The sequence below is a fragment of the Sinohyriopsis cumingii genome, chromosome 17 (genome assembly GCF_028554795.1).
Source record: "Sinohyriopsis cumingii isolate HCF-2022 chromosome 17, ASM2855479v2, whole genome shotgun sequence".
NCBI lineage: Eukaryota > Metazoa > Mollusca > Bivalvia > Unionida > Unionidae > Sinohyriopsis > Sinohyriopsis cumingii.
The window spans coordinates 78,428,699-78,448,627 of record NC_142977.1 but is presented as its reverse complement, the minus strand read 5'-3'; the positions used below and the strand labels follow the sequence as shown (position 1 = coordinate 78,448,627).

Sequence of the window (19,929 nt, the reverse complement as noted above, 5' to 3'; positions counted from 1 at the left end):
CAAACCTCCCATTTAACTACTGACAGTAAGAAAGACTGCATCTAATTAGGACTATATTTCTAATTATTTAAATAAAAGACTGGTGTTCATTTTATTTAATCTCTGGTTGAGTTGTTGTTACTATGTGAGTGTGTGTACATATATTTATGCATGTGCATGGTGATGATATTGGACAGCATTAAGTCTGCAGACAATATTTTGTTTGTAAGTGTACTAAATGCTTCAGAGGAAATAGATACATTATTTTATTTCAATCAAATTTGAATTTCCAGTTATTTTATACTGGCTCATATGAAAACACTATTATTTTCAACTGGTTAACATTGCTTTCTTTGTGTCATGTGCACTAACTCCCCTTGGAATATTAAAACATACTTTGAGTCTAAAAAACAAACAAACAACAGTCTGGGAATATGGTAGGTATGTAAATGCCGACAGCAAAAATATGGCTACATCTTTCCCAATGTAAATTATAATCTACACCTCTCCCTCGATAACTCGTGCACATTGGGGTCCAAAAACATTGACTGCACTATAAGTGAGGTGCCAGTTATCAAGGGACCTATAAAAAAGCTAAAACCAATAAAGGGATCGACGTAAAGGCAAAGGGGAGATTGGCAGGTTGTAATGTTGAATACTCAACTGACAATTGTGCTGAGATTAACTGTGAATAAATATTCTTCATAACAGTGTACTTTGTTTATATTTTCCTCATTGAGCAACATTAATTTAGGATAAATTACAGTATATTGAGGAGGTCATCAAAAACATTATTCCACATGGTCTCCGTTTGCTTAACACGTGTACCACGTCACATATGGTGTACTAAGTCACTAATTTGTGTGTTGAATTGGATACATTCTTGTTTTATTGTTTGATCCAAATTAGGCGGGTCTTTTTTAATACAAAACATCAACACTCTTTTCGAGAAACATTGTTGATCAAACGATAGATAGATAGATCTGACTGTGGTAGAAGTAAATAAACAAAAAATCACAAGGGTTAATCATTACTAACATGAATTCAGTGGGTCTACAAATTTAAAACAACGTAAATTTGAACACGATAATACTTGCTGTTTGTGACATGCTTGACAAATATACAATGTTGTCGGACATTTCTGCACACTTAAGGTTTCCATCTCCAATAGTGAAGCAAAAAGCATACCGAAAATTTGACCAATTGATGAAAATAAAATACAGCATTGCTTACCATTAGAAAAGAGGCAATTGTCACCAGAATATTCTGTTCAAAATAATATTAATACCCCCTCCCCTGTTTTCCTGACTCGCGATATGTCATCCTATTCTGCGCACAGCTTTGGAAAGATTAGAAATTAAATACATTACTTTGGGCTGTTTCTGTCAGCAGTTCAGTTGAGTAGTTAGGTCAGGTTTATAGCTAGTTTTACAAAATTCAAGGTAAAAATGCCAATAAATGACAAGAGATATTAAAGGAATAGGGAACATACAATTAAATTTGTGGTTATATTACTCATTTGTTGCCCAAGATAAATTAAATAATAGTTTGGGGCGACCCAGTTACACCGTAAAATATTTACAGTACATTATAGGGAATGAATTGCGCGAGCATTTCGATATACATATTTGTCGAGTAGAAACGAGGCTGAATAAACGTGATGTTACAGGATCTTTTGCAGCTATCGGCCATTGCTCAGCATCCTGTTGATCCACTGTGCTTGAGAGTAGGCAGCATATTAGTGTTTGTATTCGAGTTTTTTTTCCAAGAATCTTCCAAAATGCCTCACTGTGCAGCGTTTGGATGCAACAACAATTCGACTGGTAATTTTTTCCAATTTCCGAAAGACAAAATCCGACGAAAGGCTTGGATCCATTACTGTCACTGTGAGAACTTTGAGCCGGTAACTCATAGACTTTGCAGTCTTCATTTTTCAAAAGATCAATATGAAGTTGATCCAGAAAGACGTGCAGAATTGGGATATTTAAATGCCAGGGCAAAACTTAAGCCGACTGCAGTACCATATATTATTCTAACCCTAGGCCTGGGGGAAGATCTACCGACAGATCCGAGTGGGAGCAGCACCACAACTGTCAAACCACAACGAGTAAGAGGAGCCTATCACAAATGGCGGAATGCAGAGGTAAATAAATATGTTGTATGCACTCTAATTTCCATCAATGTCGTGACAATAATGTAACTGAAGTATTTAAACAATAATATCTGCATAAAATAGAGCTCTGTTCATCTCACATTCCCATGCTTCTCCAACATTATCATCACACCCCCACCCCATGTGCTGCGGAGATTGAATTATTGCGTACACTATATATTCCTGGAACATATTTACCTCGGAAAGAGTTGTTTATGACGCTAATGTCAGAGTAACAGTACTCTGTATTTAAAATATAGTGGAATGCATAATTTCATGTTTTTCACTATCACCTGAGAAATATGAGCCTTAGGCTATGACATAGGATAAACTTCTTTGTGCCCCCTCCACCTTCCTTTTCCCCTTTTGTGTGGTCATAAATGTAATGAATCAGTTGTTGCCATGTGACTACTCAAATGTTTCAAAGATACTACATACATACTACAAATGCTTTTTCCTGTCAATAATAATTGTTTTTTTCTTTCTTTTTCTTCAGGTTCTGCATCAAGCAATGCAAAGTTACAATGCAACTTATGTACTTGATACACCTGCAAGTGCATGTGCTCTGGTAGAGGTAGATGATGCTTAACTCAGCATACCAGCTTTCCTACCAAGTCCTCAGGCCCAACCACAAAAACTAACACGAAGTGTGAAAGTTCAGGCTAAATTAGATCCCTCAAGGAGGACTCGCATACTTCAGGTTCGAGCTGCAACAAGATCAATAGCAATTCAGTGTGAGCTCCTAAAACCAACAGAGGATTCAGATAATGAAACTGAACCAAGCAGTGAGGACGACACTGACCCTGATACATACCACGATTCAGAATATGAACCACATTCAGATACTGATGATGGATAGGACAGTGATGATAACAGTGACTTTGAAGATATGCACATGAACTATAAGCTTGATAAAGATGCAAAACCAGAAGATCAACAACAGTTTCAGGTGTCTGGGTCTGCTTTGGCAGAATTGACGAATGTGTGTAGATCATGTTGTTTGCCCTCCCAGACGTTTGTGAAATTTTCTCGAGGAACAATGATCACAACAAATTCAGTTTGTGTCAATAGGCACATTTCAGAATGGAAAAGTCAGCCCTGTGATGGAAGAATGCCATGGAGTAATATGTTTACTGCAGGAGCAATATTTTTCTCTGGTATCAACTGTGCAAAAGCTTTGCTCCTATTTGAGGGAATGAATATGCAAAGTTTCAGTAAATGTACATTTACAAAGCTACAAACATCTTATATTGTACCTGCAGTTGAAGTGGTATGAGAGAAACAACAAGCTTCCTTAATTGAAGAGCGCACTGGAAAGCAAATAATATGTGGAGGTGATGCTCGTTGTGATTCCCCTGGGTTTTCAGCCAAATATGGGGCTTATACTTTGATGGATTTAGAGGCGAAGAAAGTACTTGACATCCAGCTAGTGCAGGTACAATATATGGTTGTCATTAGAGTGTTATGTGAATGACATTATTATATTGTATACAACTTTTAAATTGGCACACAAAAGAGGGAGGCAGAAAGACAGTATTTAACTTTGAGTAGAATTACTCAATTGTCAAGGTCTTTTTAACATTGGTTATTCCACTAGCATACCAAATTTCAATTGTGTATAGCTATCACTAAATGTTGATTGGGTTGGTTGGTTATGTTTTACCAGAATATTATACTTTTGTATTATAGTCTGTACTTTGATAACATAACTGTATCAAATTTTATCAAGTTGAACTACCTCAAGATAATGCAGTTGGATCAATTAAATATTAACACAAGTGATTGTTAGGTTACTGGGAACTAGACTTGTTGTTTTGAAATTGTCAGATATACATATTTAGACTGCTCAGCAAATTTTAATACCTGCAAAGGCAAGCCAATGCCACCTGCCTTTTGTATCCTTGAACGTCCTGTTAAAAACAATTAATCAACTTTGCAAATTGTGCATTTTCTTTCTATTTAAGAGCAACGAAGTTAAAGGGTCCACGCATATGGAGATTGAAGGTCTGAAGAGAGGATTGAATCACATTGTTAATGATCATGGTTTGACCATTAAAGCCCTTGTTACAGATCGGCATAGAATGGTACAGAAATATATGAGAGAGCAGCGAGCAGATATGAAACACTATTTTGACGTATGGCACTTGGCAAAAGGTACATATATAGATATGTGTTGTAATAATTAAATTGAATTTAACTGAAAACATTGTCATTTTTTATGGATGCTATTCTCATGCAAAATTATGTCTTTGTTTGAATTCATACTTTTTCATTTTCAGGCATCTCCAAGAAACTGGAGGCAGCTGCAAAAAAGAAGGATGGTGAATTGATTCGACCGTGGATCAAGTCTACAGTGAACCATGCCTACTGGGTTGCAGCTTCTTGTGTGGACAATGGTCAACTTAAAGTTGCCAAATGGGATTGACTTATGAACCACATCACAAACAAGCACGAGGACCATTCTACCATCTTCTGCAAATGCGAACATGGTCCCATTTTGGAAGAAAGACAGTGGTTGAAGGATGGTATGTTTACAATTAGAATGTGTATAGAAAAGTATACATATGCTTACACAGCTCTATTTCAATATCCAGTTACTGATACTAGCTGTGTACACACGTGAGCTACTGGTATAACCAAACAGAGAATGAGATTTGGCCATAATTTTATCACAATTTTTTCCAATCAGAGATTTGTGTGTGTGTGTATGTGTATATATATATATATATATATATATATATATATATATGGTTGGGAAACAAAGTGCTATTTATATTGTGGGATTATTCTAAAGAGCTGAAATCACAATACGCCTTTCATTTAACCAAACATGTAAGCACAGACTGATAAACTTGTTCATATACACAATCATTTATCTTGATTAGTATCCAGGGCATACAAACTTATGGATAAAGTCATTCGCAGTCCTCACATACTCCAAGACATCCAGAAGCTATCACCTATACATCAAACTTATGGCTTAGAAGTGTTCCACAATGTTGTGAATCACTACGCACCCAAGAGCACACATTTCTTTTATGGATCCATGCTTGCAAGGTAACTAGTATGCAATTAGATTAGGTGAAAATGAGAACATGTGTTTCTGATCAGCTGCTCCTAGCACTTTTTTCCCCTATGGTGATTAAAAAAAACTTGCAGAAATTAATTATTGCATGAAATTGAGCCAGTGTTGCCAGTACTTTGAAACACTTATATATTAATCATTGTATTGTATATATAATGTTTAAAAACTAAATTGAAAAAACCCTAACTGCCTACCTTAAGTGTAAAACTAGCTCAGTAAGTAGCAAGAATCACTGACCATTTAATTCTGATTGGGTTTTTTTTTGTTGCTTTTATTTCTTCAGGTTACATCTAGCTGCCCTGTACTATAATGAAAATGCAAACAATGCACATGCAGTGACCAAGACTGGCCAGGAGCGGTGGAGAGTTGTCTATCCAAAAGGCAAGAAAGGGGTGGAGGCCGTTGTAAAGCACTGCAAAGTAGACCCAACCTTCGGTAAGATTTTGACTAAATATGTTGGTGGCATATCTGTTATGTGCTGTATCCTCCTTTTCTACACCAAAACCATTGTGTATAAGCTGCTGTCACAATTTCTCGGGGATGATTGGTGTCAACTGTAGATTGACAATAGCCATTTTTAACGTATAAATGTAATGTCCAGTGTAAACAGGTAATCAGTGCTGGATTAAGGCGTTGTAAGCACTGAAAATATTATGGTACCCACCCCCCGCCTACAAAATGTGAAACTAAAAAGGAAAAAACACTAAAAGCTAAAAAGTAAATCAAAATACATGGAGATCGAAATGGTCATATATAATTCAATAATTTCATCATCAACACTTAATTTGAATTTTTTCTGTTGCCCTTGTTGGGCTGGTGCCTTAAGCATGCCCTTAGTGTGCTTAATGTGTAATCCAGCACTGCAAGTAATTAGAAGAAATAAAGTAATCTCTAGTAAATTCTGAAATATAAATAATATAATTAAATACATTTATAGTTCATGGAATAAATTTTATTAAAGTTCATTATGTTGGGACACAGGTTATTCTATCATTTGGAAAATATAATAGTTCAAAATTAAAAAAGTTTATTGATTTCATATCTTGGTGCATTTTTATTCTTTAAGGTTACATTGCACTCCTGAAGCAGGCATTGCTGGACTTGAGGAAGGACTTGCCTACATACAGAGAAGCATACATATTCATGAAAGGGGCATCTCAGTATCCACCACCACTCACAGCATCATACAAACAATTTTCAAAAGATGAACTCATCATGAAGCACAAATCACGCTTTATGAAATCCTAGAATTTTTATGGTGCAGCATATCTGAAGCCAACATATTCCTCTGAGGGAAAAGTTTCTCTGATTTTTGAAACAACACAGGATGGAAGCACTTTACGGTTGTGTCTGCCTAGTCGATGCCAAATCCATGTGACAAAATGCCGATATGCTATATGCCTGTATGTTCTGCAAATAAATATAGAATGCCTATAAGAGTAAATTCATACAAGAGTTAGATATTTCTTCTTTGGTAAATCATGCTGAATTGTACTTTTAGTACTTCAGGTGAATTACGTTTGATATGTTTATTTTTTTATCAAATTATTAATCTTCTTTGAATACATATAGATTTGATACAAGACATCATACAAGAGAAATGACCCATATCATTATAAAATTGTTCTATTTATTTGTTGTTTGTTTACTGTGTTCTTGAAGACTCATTAAACCTAGTTGATAAGCAAAAAATATTTGTTGTCATGATTGCAACATCATAGTAATTATTAGAATTTATAACAAACCTGCTATTCTTTTCTCAAAACAAATATATATATATATATATATATATATATATATATATATATATATATATATATATATATATATATATATATATCTTAATGGCACATGAGCACAATCCAGGCTATATAATGTAAAAAAAGTTTAGATATCATTCCAAAGAAAAGACAAGAAAAAGGGCAAAGTCTTTAAAAGAGAAAGCTACATTTTGTTCTTAAAAACTGCATTCTTTTCATAAGTTCAAGACCATCACAGCTTGAACATCATAATGGAATGCATCCCTCTGCAATAAATGTTGCCTCCATGAGTTGTAAGATGAAAAAGTAAGAAAATCTTGCAAATAGTTTGTTTTGTAAAATGTGTCCCAAACATTGTCACAAGTGTAGGAAAATCTGATTAAACAGGAATTTTGAAGAAATTTGTATAAGATTGGAGAAATTACTCATGTATTGGTTCATTATCATCCAAAGGTCCATGATGTTCCAGGTATTCATACAGGGATACGTCCAGCACGTGTCTGTTTAAGCAGTTTGCAATGAAACTTTCATGGAGGGTTATACATGTCAGGTCACCCTTCTTTTTCTCAATTACCTCTACCTCTTCACAGCATAAGCACTCAATTGCCGAGTTCATCATTTGGCAATATCCACAGTCACACCTGTAAGGAAAGAGCACAACATAATTTTGACCATTCAAGAATGTTTAAAAATCACTTTCAACATTTTGTAAGCATTGAAAAGGAAAGATGCGGATTAGAAATAGTGAAAAGGAAAGATGCGGATTAGAAATAGCATGTTGATTCTGCATTTGAAATAACGTTTGACAAAACAACATTAGTTCTCAGTATGTTGCCTTTCAAAGTTTTGAGTAAGCATTATCAAGTCAATGTGATATTATGAGTCGAATTGTATTTAATAGGTTAATATTCAGTGCAACTTATGACATCGTTTGACCTGTGATTTTTGTGTTTATAGATTACAGAAGGAGTTAATCTTTGGTGTGTACTGACATTCGTTATCATAGTCATGTATTCTGCGTGGGCTTTTGTCCTTTATTTGAAAAAGAAAACACATACAACAAAAAAATCTGTGTTTACAGTGTACAGCACTTCATTATTTCCACTAGAATCGGTGCTCTGAAACAATGCAGCAATTATAAATTTACAAAATCTATATGTGGCTTTCATTGCTTTAAAAATTAAGAAAACTTTGCTACTTAATATCGAAAATGTTTTATTTAGCAAGACATAAACACTAGAATACAGCTTTACAAGTATCTACTTTGATAACTCGCACTATCAGTATAATTTAAAAGTTTCAGGCAATCAAGTGAGGATTATCGAAATTTGTGTCCACCAAAACTTACAGATTTATACACACGGGAGTTGACAAAGTTCCAGTTTCTTTTAATGAAATGTAACGTGCGTTCTGCTCATTTTTTTATATGAAATGCATGCTATAAATCGTTACAAACCATTGTGTGTTCTCGAGTCGTCCTTCTTCACTCGGCAAAATATCCTCATCATTCGAAGAACATGATGTGTCATCACTACCCTCTTTGTTGTTAGTCTTCAAAAGTGGCTCAAACTGATATGGTAAAATGTTCACGCTTACTGAGAAGTCGGGGAAGTCGTTCTCGCAATTTTCCATGACGCAAAAGGGAAAAGAAATTATCTGAATCATGCTAGCAATCTCCGTAGTTAGCTCGGTTGGGTGATAGCAATAGGTCCTATGACGTCACTACCGGCCACGTGATACGTATCTAATTATCTCTCAAGGCACTTGCGCGGATAACCGAAATATTTCCTTGTAGTAACTAAAGGGCCCGAGAACGGTGTACGGGAATAAGATAAAATATAATTTTGCACTACAGGCAATCAAATAATATAAAACCAACATGTACGTTCCCTATTCCTTTAAGCAAACTAAACCGATCTTGTAAAAAAAGTTAGTAAAGTTCAACGTTTTATAAAAAATAAGCTGTTATGTGGAAGTGAAACAACAATGAACAGTATGTAGTTTGTTTACATCTTATTGATGATGAAAAAATTACTAAAGAATTTAGAAACAGACTATACACCATGGAATTTCTTGAGAATTTATGTTCTAGCAGCAAGTTGACACGCTGGGTATCAGATGATTTTGTATGTGTGGGACAACTTCTTGCAAAACTGGAAACCTGGATTAAATTGCAGTATTGTTTTAAGGCATACATTCCCCTCTTGTATATAATGTATTTATTTGCATGATTCTAAAAGATACATTGTAAATCGGATTTTCTGGGTTATCGGTTCAAGAAGGTCATGGAGTGGGTCTTCATGTTGACATTTAGAAATCACATTTTCATATGCATTTCGAGTCAAAATGCAGGATATTTTTGTGCTCTTTATGACTATCACTTTCCTTAATTAAAGTATGATTGTTCTATCTTGATACAAAATGGATTTTTAAACAAAAATAACACGTGATTCAATGTTTACAGAAATGATGTATCATTGTGCAGAATTACCAGATGCACAAAATTAGCCGACATGGTAGTAACCTCACATTTTGAAAAAAATCAGTTAATGTTTTTGTGTAACTCCTGCTGCCGAGCAAAGTCCCACAGATTTCTCAACTTATGATCTTTACATAGTATATTTTGTGTCTCCAGCACCATATAAAAATGTGAAATCATTTTCGATTGGTCAAATAAAATGAATTTTGATCACGGTAGTGACTATAATAACTTATGCTCAGATTTTCATGCCTCTGAATTTTTTTCTTTTGTACCTCCCTTGCTTGATTTGATACAAAAGACATATTTAAAGTGATAAAACAACACAGGTCTCTTTTAATTGATTTTTTTAATGCAACAAACACTTCCCCAAGTTGTTGATCAAAACAAAGCTGGCATGTAATTAGGTTCTCACAGAAGTACTCATGGGTTTCGATGTGTCAGTCGATTGACTCTTTTCATGTTTTCATAGAACAGAATATGTTGCTATTATAATGTTTACACTGAAATGGAATTAAAGGATTAGAACGTGACTTTCACACAGCAAGACATTTAACTGGTGTTCATTCTCTTTTGTCACCTGTTAGCATTTACCATAAGTTTTCATCGATCGCTGTTTCACCAGACTTTTATTTACAATGTAATGACAACTATTTATCATAAAAAACTTAATATCTTATTTAGAACTTGCAAATTTCACAATATGGATTCTATCTTTACGGGCAATAATCACCATTTTCGATGATAAAACGAGCGATGTATCAAGGTTTAATTTACCAATTCTTATCGTAATATTTTCACGTTCAGCATATTTTAAAAATATTTAAAATATATTTTCTTTGGAAAAAATTGGAAGCCACACCGTACATCGCGTTATAAGCGAGATCACGAGTTATCCGTGCGTGAGTTATTGAGGGAGTGGTGTACTTGATTTAATTTTTTGTCTTTTTAAATTATTGGCCCACTAAGGTATATCAGGTAATGCTTTGGTCAGTCAAGTGTGTGTGTGAGATTTGGATTTTTTATGTAGCTTTAAAAACAAATCAGTCATACTGATAGGATGTCTACAGTGTGAAAGTTCATAGTGATGTCTAGCACTGGGGCATCATGCCACAAACATGTAGCATGATATCCCACCCAGTCACATTATCCTGACACCAGGCTGACCAGTCCTAACACTAACCTCTTAATGCTGAGAAACTAGCGAGGCAGCTGTTGGTACCATTTTTATAACTCTTTGGTATGACTCAGCCAGGGTTCAAACCCACAACCTCCTGGTAGGTTTGTTAAGTAATTGGATTAGTTAGTCACACATCCATGACAACTGTTCAAGGGCTGGAGTAAAATGCACGGAGTTGTGAAAGTAATGCTGGCAGCAGAACATCTATACCTTTATTTGATGGGAGAATCAATGTTGTCTATGACTAAATATGTGAATTCTCACAAGAAATGTGGGTGGTTCAAGAAAACCTACACACAGATTTTCCAGTCATCAAAAGAAGGTATTCTGGTCAAGAAAATCACCACCTATTATAAGTATGAATCACCACTGGCAATTAGGGCTATCATTAGCCTCAACCTATATATGTCTGAAAACCTCATACATGTAAGCTGTGAACTCCTTTCAGCATCTCCTACATGATGTCTAATTAGGTATTAAATCTGGATCTTGTCCAACCTCGTACTCCACATAATAAACGAAAACTTTAATGTTCTGTTTACTTCATCAAAATAAACCTATCCACTGTCTTATGCATATCAATAGTTGGTATCCACAAGCCTCAACTCATTAATTTTGACAGGTCTAAACTGAAATCCTCCATCTTCAAGATCCATGAAGTTTGAATGAATACAAGTATCTTGGGTGTATCAACCCCCATCTCAATGGACATCTGGATTCTGTACCTGGTCTCAAAGGAAATCTGAATTCAATACCTGTTCTCAAAGGACATCTAAATTCGATACCTGGTCTCAAAGGATATCTAATTCAATACCTGATCTCTAAGGACATATGGATTATATACCAGGGCACTTGGATTCTATACCAGGTCTCAAAGGGCAGCTGGATTCTATAACATGTTACAAAGGGTTTCTGGATTCTATAACAGGTCTCAAAGGGCACTAGGATTATCAACCTAGTTTCAAAGGGCATCTGGATTTTTATGCTGGTATCAATGGGTATCTGGTATCTATACATGGCAGGGCTGAGCAAATTTTTTTTTAACCACTAGTCCAGGACAAGTGGTTTCAGAAAATTCACTAGTCCCACCTTTTTCTTCACAAGTCCCACTTTACTCTTCACTAGTCCCACCTTACTTTTCACTGGTCCCAAAATGGTAATCACTTGCCGAGATTTGATGAGATGTATGTACTTAATCCAGAGAAGAAAAAACACAAACGAAATAATACACAACATAATTATTTCTTAAAAGAATTTAATTTTTAAAAACATTGGTTGTTATACATTTGGCTTCTTCAGGTTCATGTATATATGTTTTAGCTCATGGATTTGAAAATATGTCCATGTATATGTCTGCCACCTTCCGAGTCATATATTCAAGACAGGGATAACAAGCACATTCAGTATCCGTCTTACGTTTTATCCCTCCATTTTCAAACAAATTTACCTTCTCCGAATCGCCGTTATTACCTTCCTTGCGAAAATAATTTAGCAAACTCATTTTATCCGCAGAGTAACTATCAGCTTGCTTGACAACTACTTCTAAAGTGATCATAAGATCAAATTTCTCTTTTAAATACGAACTGAAACAGCTCATTAATTAGCGTAATTGTTTTGCTTCAAACACAATATCGCATGTGGAAGTTAGTCATCTGTATAATCAATTATAAATTAGAGAATCATTCTGTCATTTAATGAGTTCAAAAAGGAAACCAACACTGATGTCGGTAAAGTACCTTTCGTTAATTTAACTACACGGACTCGCTGAATTAAAATCATAGTGAGCCGCTGGTTATGATCTAGATTGAGTAAACTCATTGCAACATAACGACTTACAACACTGCTAATTGATTATGCTGGCTTTCTTTTGTTTGACGTGTTTTGATTTGCCGATAATTTGCTCGCTTAGCCCAATATGCAGTCAAGCGGTAACAGGATGTAAATGTATACACAAAGAGGAGTAGAATCAAGTATTCAGTACGCCCGGAGGGCATGATTGGCCAAAAAAAGGTAGATATAGTGATTAAAGCATGAAAATAAGGACTAGCCCAACTTTTTTAAAAAGCACTTGTTCCAGACTAGCGACTTGGAAAATTTTACTTGCCCGACTTCAAAAATGACTAGTCCGGGACGTTGGGCTATGGGGTTTGCTCAGCCCTGCATGGTCTCAAGGGGTATATGGGTTCCATGTCTTTCACGAGATCAGTGGACCTATCAGATTTTCTTATACAGGATCATAGATAGAGTGAGAGACACTCAAACTTTTAAGAATAATACATTATACATTATCAGAAGGGACCAATGTTTTTACGACATCTAAGATGTGCAACAACAAATGCATTTAGAAAGAACTAAGAACTACCTTAAATTTCATAACAAGGAACTGAAAATTTCAATCAGTACAATATGAACTGAAATATCAGTCACTCCAGCTGCCAATATCAACTTACATGTGGGTCATCTTCCAAATCATGACACTGTTCCAAGTGAACAGGATTACCGATGTTTCTTCCATACCCGCAAGATACATGATCTTCAGTCACATGACCCTCAGCTGACCTCTTCTGACTTCTGTATTTCCGTAGCCACAACAGTAAAAGGAAGGAGTACTTCTTCAAATAGTAGCACCTACCTGTAAAATATGGAAAACTTTACTCAATATAATATGATGCAACAACTCAACTAATGACAAACCTGTCAAAAATGCAATGAAAATCTTACACAAATTATTTAAATCACTGACATAATATCTAGACACTATAATAATTACTTTCATCTTTTATAATTCATGTACTAATGAAAATGACAAATTTTCCCATAGATATCCTCAGGAAAATTAATATTCTTATTGCAAAGATTGTCTATTGATGCTCCTAGTAAGTTCAATGTTTTTGATGAACTGCATCGCATTATATCCTTGATCGCAAAAAAGAACACATTCATGTAGCAGCAGAGAGGGTGAACAGACCACTTAAGGGAGTGGTCACCCTTGTGTTTGGACCAAAAAAAATAGTGACCCTTCATAGAGGTCAATAAAACGTCTACGATTATTGTTTGTCCCAAACAGAATTGTAGACACCCCTCTCTGCTGCTATCCATGTTGTAAAAGAAATTTTAAGTTTGATGAATATTTTTCTTTTCATCTGAATCATGGGAATCTTCATCTGAATGCTGCTCATCAGAAACGTTAAAAGATTTTATCAAGACCCACACGATATCTTGTTCTTGGATCATGTAAATTTATTGTTATAAATCCATGCGGAGTAGCTTGCGCTCGTGAGAAGAAATTTTTGAATTTAATTATATCCATGTCACCACCACACCAAGTTTGATGAATATTTCTAAGTGTGTGTGTGTCTACGCCATTAAACACAACTAAAATGTTGCAGTTGTCTCTGATCACCTTCGGAATTTGTGTGTATCGTTGAGTAACATAGATCGCGTCTGTATTTTTATGTCTACCTTGGGAAAATATTCTGGCTGGATTTGATTGTTTATCTAGCATTACATCGTCGTATACAACTAAATTATTAATAAATCCGTCTATGGAATCTACGGATGGTGCTTCATCAATATCGGTTATAAACTCTATAACATCATTACCTTCATCCAGTAATCGCGCGTTTTCATTGAAATCTTTAAGTACATCATAACATCGCTGATCATCAGCGGATGGTGCTACTAAATACAATTTATCCCATTTCAACCATCTCATTATCAGATTAAGTAATAATTGCGTCTTACCCGATCCAGATGGTCCTATGATAATCATTCTGATGGAATTTGGTAGCGCAGGATGGTGTTTAACTGGCTCTCGTTTTCTTGTTGCTGAGAAATCAATTAAATCCATATATTTTATAACATGAATTTATATTGTTTACGTTGTAAAGTTAAAACTCCAACTACTGATTTAGCTACGGTTACAACAAAAAATAAAAAAATAGCGTACGGTGGAAAATGTTCTATATGCGCTAGAAAGAAATTTTCATTTTTACCTAATAAGCGCGGTGGTGATATTGCTAATTTGATGTCAAAGTTTCCAGGTGCTCCATGGGCTAAATACAGTGGAGAAAAACATCTACCGGGATATAATTATTGCGGTCCTGGTACCAGACTTGATATCAGGCTCGATAATCAAGATCAACCAAAACCAGGCGAGGAACCAATAAACGCTATTGATCGAGCTTGTCATGCTCATGATGTAGCTTATAAAAGTCAAAATCTACAAGATAGACATATTGCAGATGTGAAATTAATTCATGCATTAAATTCTATAAAAAATAAAAATATTAGAGAATCATTAGCTAATTGGTTAGTAAGATCCTCGATGAAAGGTAAATTAGCACTTGGGGCTGGTAATTAATAATGGAATCAATTTATTATTCACCAATTGGATACTGGAGAGGCAAAGCAGCAATTGGTAAACTTGCTGATGCAGCAGCGGTTAAACATTCTACTGCTAAAACGTGGTTATCCAAACAAGCAATATGGCAAATTTATCTACCACCACCGAAACGAATTCAGTACGCGTATTTCGATGTCAGTGTTCCTAATGAAGTTCATCAAGCTGATATTCTGTTTTTACCACATGATACTGTGCGTAGAAAAACGTACAAATACGCGCTAACCGTAGTTGATGTTGCAAGTAGATATAAAGAAGCAGAGCCGCTATCAGCGAAAACATCATCTGAAGTAGCCGATGCATTTGAACGAATTTATCAACGAGGACTCGGACCACAAGGTGGTCTGCGATGGCCACAGCTACTACAGGTTGATCCTGGTAAGGAATTTCTTGGTCCAGTATCATCGCTGATGAAACGACATAATACCAAAATACGACGAGGTCATACTGCAATTCATCGTGATCAAGCAATTGTTGAGCGATTTAATCGAACACTCGCTGAGCGGTTATTTGGATATCAATACGCGAGGGAATTTATTCAGGATAAAAGATCTCGCGAATGGGTTGCAAGATTACCAAGCGTGATAGCTGCATTAAATAATGAGATCACACAAACAACCAACATGAAACCCATTAATGCAATTACGAAAAAAAATATACCAACACAACGAAAAGATGTTAAAAAACAAAAAATATTGGGTGATGTCACAGTCAGATATTTATATGAGCCTGGTGAACTTGAAGGTGGTAAACGAAGAGCGACTGATCCTATTTGGAGTGTTACCACACACAAAATATCCACCGTGACAAGATCCTCAGGTAGACCTGCAATCTACAGATTAGATTCGGCTGCTCCTCAACGTGGATTTGTACGTGAACAACTACAAATAATTCCCACGGATACACAACTACCGCCAAAATCACTTCAGTGATTTCGATCACTTAACTAGCACTAGCGCCAAGGGTGCCAGCACCCAAGGCGCTAGCGCCTCTACGTCGATTACACTCAAGACAGGTTAACATGGTATTTTCTCGTGTATGACCACGACTATTATCTTTTCTATCTACGGTAAATTGTCTTGAATCATTACTCGAATACCTCCACAGCATTATGCAATTGCAACTGGCGCAATGATTGTTCTGCTGCTGTTTTAACTCAATAATAAATTCAACATCAAGATCAAAGTCACGTTTATTTTTTTTATCAGATTGTTTGTATCCGATTAATTTTTTTCTTATTATATCATCATCGATGATGTTAAATTTGTCAACGATTTCAGGAATTATGATTCTACGTAATTGAGATATTTTTCTGACCCTCGATACCGCTAAATAAACTAAATTTGACCACTCGATACGATCGTCTACAATCCAGACTCGTGTATCAGAAATAGTTAATCCCTGAGACGAGTGGATCGTCATAGCGTATCCCAACACCCATGGAGATTTGTCAGCGTGTATTGCATCTTCGACCACACTGATATCAACGGCGACAATATCATTTAATACGAGATTTTGTTTTTCAGTCTGTCCTGGAATATCAACATTAATATTTTGTTTTCGTGTATCTGATGGTCTATAACACAACGGTACGGGTAATTCTGAGTATTTTTCTTTATGCAGCTGAAATAACTGCTGTTGTAAAGCGTCTCTGATTATTTTTCTACTTGCTACGATCAAATCGGTGGGTCTCCATAATTTCAAAAAATCACTCATTGAGGTCTCTGAGATCACTCCACGTATTATTTCACACTGAATTTTGTTTGATTGTAATCTGATTAATTTTTTAAATTCCTTCAAATTTGCATCAAGAGCTCTTTGATCATCATCTATTTCTTCGTAATAATCAACGAAATTTTTTAACCAATCATGTGGAGATGGTCCAACAAAAGGCGGCGGTTGACCATGATCGCCACACATTATTATAGCGGTATTTTTCGTCAACAACCAATCAAGAAACTTTTTTAATGTATCCAATGAGACCGTGCATATCTCATCCCAAATAATTATTTTAGGTATATATTTTTCTCCCATCCGTTCAGGAGTCCATGTATCTCCGCGCCACCGAAAGAAACTATGATACGTACACGATTGTACTTGCCGCTGTTTCATCTCACGTGCAAGTCTATGTGTGGGTGTCAGCACGATTATATCTGAATTTTTAAAAACATTAATCGCTCGAGTCGTTTTGCCGCATCCACCAGGTCCATTGAGATATACTGTCTTATATCTGGTTATTGGATCACTCAACGATGGTGCTTTCGACATTTCTGATATTTTATTACCCTTACGATAAAAATCTCTCATTGGAACATCTGCTGATTCTGCATAATTGTGTAATAGTTCTTTTTTTATTCTCCACGAACCCCATCGTACATCATTACTTGTAAATTTCATAACAGGTTCTAAATATTTACTTGAAATATAAAATGAGTCTGTTGCGACTCTGACTGTGGTCTCAGGAAATCTATTAATCATCGATAATAAATTTATAGAAACATAAGCCAACATGGAAGATCTTAGATGAGTATATTGTGGGGAGACGTCATTTATGTAACTAACGATCGTACCCAATTTTGTTCCGTCGGATAAATAAACACTTTCTCGATTTACAAATATATTTTTCGCTGTTGTCTCAGCAATTATAAAATCGTACTCGGCATCATCTAGAATTAATCATGCGTGATGTCTTTTATAATCATATGCACCACCTTGAGTAAATTTACCTATAATTTTTCTACCGAAATCTTTTGCGGTTTTGAGTTTATTAGGAATATCATCTTCGGAAACATCAGGATATTTTTCCTTAAACTCGCTAATAACTTCAGAATCTGACATGGGCAACCAAACTTTGGTCTGTGCATGATATGATATAATTGCCTCACTGACCACCAACGATGTCAGTATCGTACAATCTAGCATGTATCGTAACAAAACTATAGGTGCCCAACGTTTTTCACAAAAATGTCTACCAAACCAAACATAACAAATCTTGTGAAGATTTTCGTTAAACTCGAATGATTCAATACAGGCGAATCCAGTCAGATCAAAATCAGGTAATGGTCCATTAATTGCCACTCGCGTCATCTCGTTTGTTGGGTGACCAAATCTTTCAAAGTACACAGAACAATCTCCGTATCCCAGAAAACTTCCTGGATAACATGCAACCATATCAACCGAAATAACATCATTGTAATTATATTTGGTATTCCATAATCCGCCATGTCCATATTCGACGCAACTTGCGCGTACGTCCTCGAGTAAATCAAATCGTGTTGGTTTCCATGAATTTTTTTCTCTAGCGAAATGAGCCGCAACAGATGGAACGGTAAAACAATTAGTTAGTAATCTGTCAGTATTTTCCGCGTGCTTGCACTGTAAAAACGTCGCGAGATTTTTCATCTCGTCATGGAGGGATTCTGTGCGATATATTTCACCGTTTGGTTTGACAAACTGATCAAATTCACCTTCCTCATTACTTTTAAATAACCATACCGATACAGGATCGGTTTTACTTATTTCTTTAATAAAATCAAATATACCTCCCCCAGAATTATCTGTGGGGTAAAATCTAACAGTTCGATCACGTGGAAATATTGTTACTGCGTTAGTCCATGCGTGCGCGTTATGATCGATAATATTTATTGGAGCTCCTTTCGATTTATATTTAGATTCGTACAGAATTTCTCCCGTTATTGTCGCTACGGTTATTGGAAATTTTAATAGTTTTCCTAGTTCAGCAACATCTTTTATTGTAGCACCGGTATCCTTAACTGAATCAGCCCACGAGTTTATTTTTTCACGCCTTAAATCAGTTAATCCATTTCCACGCATCGCGTTTGTAAAGTGTTCTATTACTCGTTCGGCTACACAATTTAACCTTGAAAATTTCATCGGCGCTAGTTTATCAACGTTGGGTTTTCTATTTATCTCATAGATTCCATAAATAACCGCTGTTACAGGATACGCTCGCTCATAATACGGTTTGTCAATACCCGTCAGTAGACCCGGTCTGGAATTTTTACTTAATATGACAGTTTTATTATTGCCAAGGACAGGATCATATTTGTCACGGATAATCCAACTACCTGTTTCTGTTAATACAATAAATTTTACTCTGAAGAAATATTTTTGATTGCCCTCGTATTCAGCGATGTAGTTAATGATAGTTGCCGCTCGCTTGTCGTTCATTGTGGCGTCCGTGTCAGAGTCGACACTGACTTTGTCAGTGTTGCGTATGATCTTGAACGTTGACCATGTATGAGATGCACCATCCGTGTAAAATTCTTTCTTGGCGTCGTGAATTTTCGAGATCAGACTTTTATTTTTCGGATCAACCAAATCTCGCACTGGCAAGTCTGGAGATAATCTGTCGAGGTTGAATTTATATTTAACAGGCCTAGTTTGGGATAATCTCTCAAACTCGTTCATATAATTAAAACAAATATTTAAAATAAAAAATATTATATATACAATGTCTCAATGCAGATGGTTGATGATCGGCTCAGTAAATCGATGGAACAAATCCTGCAGAAAGGAATTTTGTTGGATGCACTTACAAAACATACGACGAGGAAGTCTTGGACCAATACCATGTCTGCGGTGTGGTATTGGAGTGCGAGGAAAAACAGAATTATGTGGAAAGTGCGGCGGAAAACGGTTCAGAGAACTTAAAAGATATTATGACAAAAAAAATAATAGCGGTGAAAACACTATAAAATCCGTGGAGGATTATATATCAAGATTTCAGACAAACAATGATTTAAACAAATAATATTATTATAATGGAGCAAAATATATTTGTCCCACATCCTGTCATAACAAACTATGAATCAAATATTAATGGTATCATCAGACACTGCAAGTTGAAGAGACCAGTTGGTTGTATTAAT

General features: G+C 35.7%; 4 protein-coding genes across 7 annotated transcripts in view; 2 read left to right on the top strand and 2 right to left on the bottom strand.

The window, feature by feature from the left end:
• The window catches only part of LOC149779288 (uncharacterized), a 237,444-nt gene that overhangs the window by 191,770 nt on the left and 25,745 nt on the right, over positions 1–19,929 (bottom strand). The window contains 1 exon segment of the mRNA XM_089938418.1: positions 13,086–13,284. Coding sequence (XP_089794544.1) covers positions 13,086–13,284 — 199 coding nt within the window.
• Positions 439–2,761, top strand: LOC149779291 (uncharacterized). The gene is made up of 2 exons (XM_089939900.1): positions 439–2,122; positions 2,628–2,761. The coding sequence occupies exons 1-2, from the start codon at positions 1,640–1,642 to the stop codon at positions 2,718–2,720; spliced, it is 576 nt and encodes a 191-aa protein (XP_089796026.1). The 5' UTR covers positions 439–1,639; the 3' UTR covers positions 2,721–2,761.
• On the top strand, positions 2,118–6,464 carry LOC149779290 (uncharacterized). Of its 4 annotated transcripts, none has more exons than XR_016415604.1 (4): positions 2,118–3,566; positions 4,096–4,285; positions 4,411–4,656; positions 5,500–5,633. XR_016415604.1 is itself a non-coding variant. In XM_089939897.1 (4 exons), the coding sequence occupies exons 1-4, from the start codon at positions 4,560–4,562 to the stop codon at positions 6,462–6,464; spliced, it is 603 nt and encodes a 200-aa protein (XP_089796023.1). In that variant the 5' UTR covers positions 4,425–4,559. The 4 variants fall into 4 exon arrangements, 2 of the variants coding, with proteins under 2 accessions (XP_089796024.1, XP_089796023.1); XR_016415605.1 differs by lacking the exon at positions 5,500–5,633 and adding an exon at positions 5,017–5,156; XM_089939897.1 differs by lacking the exons at positions 2,118–3,566; positions 4,096–4,285 and adding exons at positions 5,017–5,188; positions 6,283–6,464 and having other exon boundaries at positions 4,425–4,656; positions 5,500–5,651.
• LOC149779289 (P2X purinoceptor 7-like) lies at positions 6,147–8,847 on the bottom strand. The gene is made up of 3 exons (XM_089939899.1): positions 8,433–8,847; positions 7,402–7,617; positions 6,147–6,626 (listed from the first exon to the last, which is right to left on the bottom strand). The coding sequence occupies exons 1-3, from the start codon at positions 8,639–8,641 to the stop codon at positions 6,470–6,472; spliced, it is 582 nt and encodes a 193-aa protein (XP_089796025.1). The 5' UTR covers positions 8,642–8,847; the 3' UTR covers positions 6,147–6,469.